The sequence below is a fragment of the Hippichthys cyanospilos genome, chromosome 7 (genome assembly GCF_059441005.1).
Source record: "Hippichthys cyanospilos isolate Australia breed blue-spotted pipefish chromosome 7, RoL_Hcya_1.0, whole genome shotgun sequence".
Taxonomy (NCBI): domain Eukaryota; kingdom Metazoa; phylum Chordata; class Actinopteri; order Syngnathiformes; family Syngnathidae; genus Hippichthys; species Hippichthys cyanospilos.
Window position 1 is genome coordinate 18,174,219 of NC_142375.1, and position 7,811 is coordinate 18,182,029.

General features: G+C 37.5%; 1 protein-coding gene across 2 annotated transcripts in view; it reads left to right on the top strand.

The window, feature by feature from the left end:
* LOC148421396 (alpha-1,6-mannosylglycoprotein 6-beta-N-acetylglucosaminyltransferase B-like) overlaps positions 1-2,690 on the top strand; it is an 86,846-nt gene extending 84,156 nt beyond the window's left edge. For both annotated transcript variants that reach the window (XM_088420228.1, XM_088420229.1), the window contains one exon: positions 1,603-2,690. In XM_088420228.1, the coding sequence (XP_088276354.1) occupies positions 1,603-1,801 (199 nt within the window). In that variant the 3' untranslated portion in view covers positions 1,802-2,690. The remainder of the gene's footprint in view (positions 1-1,602) is intronic.
* The last annotated feature ends 5,121 nt before the right edge of the window (positions 2,691-7,811 follow it).

Below are 7,811 nucleotides of genomic sequence, written 5' to 3' on the forward strand. Positions count from 1 at the left end.
CACTTAAGAAAAACATCTTTAAATAATCTAAAATAAAGGTAGTCTTTTTTTTTTTTTTTGCCCCTCCATATGGTGGCCAAACAAACACGTGATGTGTCCCCATCCCTTAACATGAATGTACTATTTATTCAAAAAAAAAAAAAAAAATAGAAGTGGACAATGATTTGTGAACACTAAGCGACATTCAACAATGAGAACATGCTATGTATTTCAATTTCCTCCAAAACAGAAGCTTTACTTTAGATGTTTTTTTTCCGTGTGTGTAGTGTTGGGTTTTCTTCACACACTCGCCTTCAGTCAGTCATGTTTCTTCTTTATGTTTGCCGCATCCTTCAATAAGCTCCTTGGCATGTTGTTGTTGACATCTTTTGTGTTGCTGGCTTTATAGAGACGCGGTTGTTTTTCACTTGTCATCCTTGCATCTGCTGTGCGCATGTGTGCACATCTGCCGTACGACGCCAATGATCTTTCATCTTGTAGCTGCCTAACAGCTCCTCCAACATCCTTGTTGCTTTCTTCGCTGAATCTGTCGTCTCCGTCGGGTAATTCCAACATTCTTGTGCAGCCGATTTTCTACCAATCCATTATATACAGTAGGCTTTGTGTTTAGTGGCACTGTTAAAAAAAAAAAAGCACCCCCATGGAAGGGTTAGATCGTGTTCATTAATATGTTTATTAATTCTGTTCTAATGACCTTTTGTTGTACAGCTTGCCCCCTTTACAAGAAATAGTGGCTCATTATGAAAATCTCTCAAAACCACGTGCGGGTTATAAATTATAGCAGCTAGCGCCTGACCCATATGGTTTTTTTGGAGGCTGATGCCTGCGGAAAAAAAAATACAGATCACCAAATAATGGGCCAAGATATAAAAATATTTTAGTATTATAATGTTCGCCCCCAACGCATTTTAATGAGTGTCAGGTACTCTGATTTTCACATTTTGCTGACTGGCCTAGTACCATTTTCCATGAAGATTTCAACTGGGAAAAAAATAAATAAAACTTTCATTTTCATTTCCCAGAATGCATTGCGTGGCACCGTATTTTAATTATTGAAGTCATAAGTACATTAACCCTATATATATATATATATATATATATATATATATATATATATATATATATATATATATATATATATATATATATATATATATCAGCAATTTGGCAAATTATTTATTTCCCTGATGTTTTAAGGGCCACATTATGGAGTTTTCGACTTTAATTGGTCGCTCTGTCCATTTATGTAGATAACTTGTGAATGACGTGAGATGCGAGAAACTCCAACTGGGTTTTTTGGTAGCAGGCTGCTGAGCCATGCAAGCTAGCGATTGACCAAAACCACCTACGTCTACATATGACTTATTTTGAAATTCTTCGATTACAATTTGAACTTTTGTTCTTTGTGATGTTTTTTTCTACTCTACAGTTTTTTTGTTTTCTTTTTTGTCAATAACTCAAAACTATTCTGTGACATACGTCTAATTTTGTGAAACCGCATCACATAGCTTACCTATGAAACAAGGTTGTTTTCGTTGATGAGTCTAATGTCATCCCCGAAAACATTTGTATCCCCACCCTGTTGTTGTTGTGACCCTGAAGGTTGGAGGTACAATGCGAGGTGCTGGACTCTGAGATGAACCACGTCCTCCCGGCCTTCTCCGTGTTGCGGCGCGAGTGCGGACTTCAGCGGGACCCGCTTCTCTTCAGCTGCGCTGGCCACTCGCCCAAATACAGACGCGTTTGCCCCTGCAGGGACTTCCGGCGCGGCCAGGTGGCGCTGTGTAGGGACTGCCTCTGACCTCGGCGGCATCTCGGGCGGAAAAGTTGGAAAGGCAGTAAGGAGAGCTTACCTGGGAGAGCAGGGAGGCGACCTCCACTGTGGAATAATGACTGAAGGAAGGAAGCACTATGCATGGATTCAAAGCGCTTCAAGAAAGTGCTTCAAGACGCACCGGGGTGTGATACGATGGCGCTTCCTATGTTACTTGGCGGCCAAGGTGCTCGTCCGGTTGATCGGCAAAGCCGACTGGCCCCGGGAGGGCACTCCAAGAACATGTTCATTTTGGGAACCTTTTGTCGTCACTCTGGAGGCAGAAGAGGCCGCGGTGTCATTCCTTCGCACGTGTAGACTCCGACGAGGAGGCGAGCACAGTTCAATATCCAATCTCCTCTCAGCGCACGCACAAAAGAGAGATGGACAAGGCGCCCCCACCCCCACCCCCACCCCTCCTTCCATCGTCGATTGGCAGAGTCATTTATCAGGCCGGGCCCCCGAGTCGGAGGCAACATCGCTCAATGTAATCATCTGTGGTCACAAAAGGCAGGAAAAGGAGCAGAGCGGACACAGATGAAAGCGACAAAATTATTTTTCAATGAATACGCCCAAGTGGATTTTTCGGAGCCCTCGGGGGCTGCCTGATGAAGGAGACGTCATCAAATAAAAAGATCATCATGGATCAAAAGTCTCGCGCTGTCGTCTTTCGCTGTGCTTCTTTATTCGATCCCTCTGATCTTTCAACTATGAATGGTTTCTTCTCATTGGGTGTGTTGCTTGGAGTTGTATAACTTGTTTTTATCACGGTCCGCATCATAGGTGCAAGGTAAAAAGACAATCACATATGGCACATGCATAATATACATGTGGGATATACAAACCTTTTGTTTGAGGGCTCCATATGAAAGGATCCAAAGGCCAATTTGAAAAAATATATATATATATATCTATATATAATATATATATATATATATATATATATATATATATATATATATATATTATATATAGATATATATTTATATATATATTATATATCTAGATATATATATTTTTTTTTCAAATTGGCAAAACAAAAATCCATGATCAATCTTGAGGATGGAGCTGCAATTTAGCGACTATGAGGTCAATAACTTCCTGTTCTTCTTCTCCTTCTTGATAAGCAGATTGGACACACTGAAAAAAAAAAACAGAACCACTATGGACGGTTATTTTCTCAGATAATGCAGCCCAAATGGTTTTTCAAAGCTCTTTCCTTTATTTTGGGAAGTTCCATGTGCTGATTTTGATTTCCATCACAGGTACCGATACCAATAATATCATATCGATACCTGTTCTGTCCTATTCTTTGTTTAATCTGTAAGTAGGCAACAAATTATGATCTAACTCACAAGTTTCAATATTACACAATTATTTACAAGGACACTTGAACATGCAACTGCGGTATAAACTTTCCCCAATAACTCAAACTGAACTTAGCTTCTTCCCACCATGCAAAGCTTTTTTCTTCACTGTGATATCTCACTTGAAGGTACCACTTATCTATTCAGACAGAACTTTAATGGCATCCTGCTTAGTCTATCATAATGTGTTTTATCAAAGTATAAAAAAGAAAAAAAACAAGGTAATGAGTTTATCAACAAATATCTGGCAATCACCGAATACAAACACTTAAGAATTTTTGTGTTTTGAATAAAGAGAAATGTATTAGTAAAACACAAGTATTGTGTTAATTTATTGCCCACATAAAATGTTATTTTTTCTTTTCTTCTCCATTCTCTGCTATAATTTACGTTCTCCTAATGCAGTGCTTCACAATTATTTTTTGCAAAGCCCCCCCCAAAAGAATGAGATAATTTTTCGTGCCATCCAACTCGTTGCAGTGACTATAAATAATACAATTATCTATGAAAATTGTGTTAGAATACATAACATTTATTTTTTTTTAACTAACAAAAGAAGAAAGGAATATAAATCGACTTTTAACAAATGTTAACTTGCCTTTTTAACCGTTTTTTTTACTGGTTACGGGTTCGTCTGAAACCAAAAACAACCTGTGAATCAAAGTGCTCAAAATTATCAAAAAAAAAAAAACTAGACACATTTTTGGCCAAATGAACTGTAAGAAATCGAGAACATTAACACAGGAGCACCAATATCTGAAACTTTTTTTCACTTTTTTTTAATTGAGTTGACAATCTAAATCACATTCATCACTAATTTGACTTTGAAAAAAAAAATTCTGTCTGCAATTTAAAAGTTTAAAACTCCCGCATAAACTTTTGCAATGAGAGCGCCACTGCACCACCCGGTGTCATGGATGTGCAATTGCACTTCACACGACCAAAGCAAAGCCTGTTCTGCGCAACTATGATAATTGTGTTTGATTATTTCTGTGTAATTAGCTTTGAACAAGGGAAAAAAATCATGCCAAAATTGAACTTGGGAGAAGAACCATAAAGAGTGACAGTTGTTTAAACCTGACAAAAAAAAAATATATATAGTGACTGTGTTTATTAAAGTGGGATAAACAGCAGCTTTAACCTGAGCTGTTATCAATGTATTTTTGAATGTATTCGTTGCTCATACACTTGAAGTTTGATGTTTTAAGCTCTTGTGATAAACACATGCAAACAGAAATGGCAATATAGAGATAAGAACATATTCAATTTAAATAAATGTGCAATTGACTCGCGACATGAGATCTGATTGCAGAATTTGTGCAATGGATTAAAGCACTGATGCGCACCATGAATGTTGTCACGCTAAATGTTAAGTGTGTTTATGTGACAGGGAGATACGAGAAGAAACGCTTTTATCGCAAGCATCAGATATTAATTTGAGGTTATAACACAGCCGTCTTCATCAAGGTGACTTTGACTCGTGAGGCTGACAAATAACCAGGTGAGGTTTTTTTTTCTTCTCCTATTTCGCTTCTGCCTCACGTGTCCTTCACCTGACTTTAGACGAAGTTGTCGATTCACAAAAGACTTGTTTCGAAAAACTAAAATGCATACATCAGTCGTTTTATGTGACATTTATGCAAATTGCAAGGATGTAAAGTGACATTTTATTTTATTACCCCTCCCCCTCAGCTTGCATTGACAACTTTATTGGCGCTGCAGCCTAATTGGCTTGTTATCACTCCCATTTGGTACGTCAGCTTCTGGGCGATGGCGAATGAGAAGCGCACCCGAGCACGATGTTTATGCTGCTTAAACAACAATTAATCCGCTCAGGAACAGATTGATGTAGACGGCAGGACAAGTGAGGAGCCAATAACCGCAAATAGGTGACAACACAGGAAACGCCTTTGTTAGAATCGGGTATCCCGAAGAATCGCAGTGACAAGCGTACATTAAACATCAATAATATGGATAAACCTGAGGAAATGAACTGTTCTATGGCCATCATCGGATACACAAGGAAGCAATGTTTTTAAGTTATTTAAGCTGATGAAATCTACAATGTTAATGGTGTTGTTTATTAGTTGGTACTTTTTTAATCATAATCACTGATTAATATGATTTAAATTAAAAACAGCACAATGCGTTTCAATGCGTATTACATTTCTCTTCAGGTCAAAATATATCAAATATTGGTGTTAATGTTCCAGATTATTTATTATTATGTTTTTGTTTTGTTTTTTCCAGAGTCAAACAGTTCAGTCGGTCAATTTTTTTCTAGTTTGAATAAGGATTGATTTGGGTTTTTTTTTTTTTCAATTTCAGGCACTTTGATGCACTTTAATCTGTGTTTTTTTTTTCCTCAAGATGTACCCTACAAAAAATATTTTGTTAAAAACGATACATTTTTAGGTGTATTTATGCAAGTTTCATCGATAACAATCTCCTTTATTGTCACCGCAGCAAGTCGGGGCAGCCTGAAGGTTTCTTTTTTCCTTTATAGAGACCCAAAATCAAAACCAAGACTGCGAAGTCTAACTTTATTTACCCTTGTGCACACACTTTGCAAACTATGCACATTACATTTGTTTTCTAATTTTGGAAATACTTTTAAAGGTGTAATAACACATGTTTTTTGTTTCTTTTAACCACTCAAATTGTTCACTGGCATCACTTCTATCCATACATATGTAGGCTTTTTTTTCATCCCCTAGGACAATATAAGGACAAAAAAAGTGATTTAGAAAATAAAGGGTTTGTATCAAAAACACATTTTTATAGCTTTGACTAAGAAAATAACTCATAACAGTATATGTTTTTTTATCACATCCACATTTTGTGGCTAATTGCAGTTATAGTGAAAAACCATACACATTCCTTTTTTTTCCTAATTTGGGAAATGCTTTTTAAAAATGTCGAAAGCGCTGTATACACAAAACGAAATTTCGGTGGTCGTTTCTAACCCCATGTTAGACTAGACTGAATAAACCTGACAAAAATAATATAAGTCAATCCAATTGAACCTGAGGAATATACTTGACTACTTGAAGTCAAAATACGGCCCAAGGTGCCAGTAGTAGTAGTAGTACTGCTGTCAATTTCATCTAAAGAAGATGTAGTGGAGATGAAGTGGAGATTGCTGTACACCACAGCGTTCAACTGAAAGCCGTAAGGCGTAAAGAAGGAGGGGCCCGGATGAGGCTATCAGGTGAAAGTAAACATTAGACGGACTTTTCTGGGCAAGAGGAAGGAAGTGGGAGAAGATTAAACAAGAGCAGATGGGCGAAGGAGAAAAGATAGAGAGAGGTCCTCGTTAATAATTCATGTCTAATTGGCTGGCTCCTCCTGAGCGCGACAAGAGCCTGAATAAATCAGTTTGTGTGTAAATAAAACAACCGATCTGATATTTAAAGAGAAGCAAGTCAATGATCAATCTCCCAGGTGAGCGGTGCTTGGTCATTCCGGTCCGACATTTCTTTTTTTTGCGTCAAACCTGTCCTGTCGTGACCTTTGTAATGTCTGCAGAAACCGATAAGGATCCTTCAGGGAGCAACTTTAATGGGTCTGGCGTGCGGTTCATCAGTCGCTGTTGCATGGCACGGTGACAGAAAGAGACTGTGCGGCAGAGCCGGGTACACACAGTCAAGCCGTGTTTTAGCATTCTCCCTTCCTGGTGATCAAAGTCAGAAAATGGCACGTTGCCAAGGATGATCCTTTGTTTTGTTTTTTTATCATTTCTATTGCTAAAATCAAGAGGTGGGCATTTTACTTTTTTTTGTTACAACTGTAGTCAAAAAACAAAAGCTAAAAATTACATTCTTTACGCCAATCAGCCAAATGACTTAAATCGGCCGTATCCTTACTTACAATTATTTCTGTAACGGGACAAGCTAGAGGGCAGATGTCAGTTGGTTGTAAGCAGCCAGTACCTGTTACGGCTAACAACAACTCGTGTTAGCGGAGTTTGTTATAGCATTATGCTCAATAAAAGAAGCGAGCAGACTTAAACAACGTCCGAGTCCTTCCTTGTTCATTGTTCCTCATTCCTTGTTCCATCCTTGATTCAATAAAGAGTGGGCCGGTTACACACGGAAAAGTATTCCTTTTGATTCGCTTATGAATTGTGGTCTTTTCGCATGTACACGTCATCATAAAAAAGTGTCGCTCTTATGCCAACCGGATTGGATATGCATGAGTTTGCCACATTTATTTTTATCACATTATCACATTACACTTATGATGTATATTTATTCTACTAATTAAAATATATTTTTAATTAAATGATATCTCTAATTACAGTACAATTTCCCTCACTACATTATATTTGACCAATGACACAACACTTGAATATTTCGGGGTAAATTTTTTGTTTGAATATGTGATTATTTTTATGTTACCTTGTTCTACTTTCAATACAGTGCCTTTGGTTTTATTACTGTATTTTCCGCTTATATACAATATGATTTTACACATTGTATTCAGTATTATTAAATCAAAAGAATGTTTTCTTCATTGTTAGATCAGAAGAGTGGTCGTGCCTTATTCTGCTGGACCTCTCCGCCTGTATTTATTGAACTTCAGAAGATAAAGACTGGATGAAATTGCAATTAAAAGTGAGTTTTTCCTTA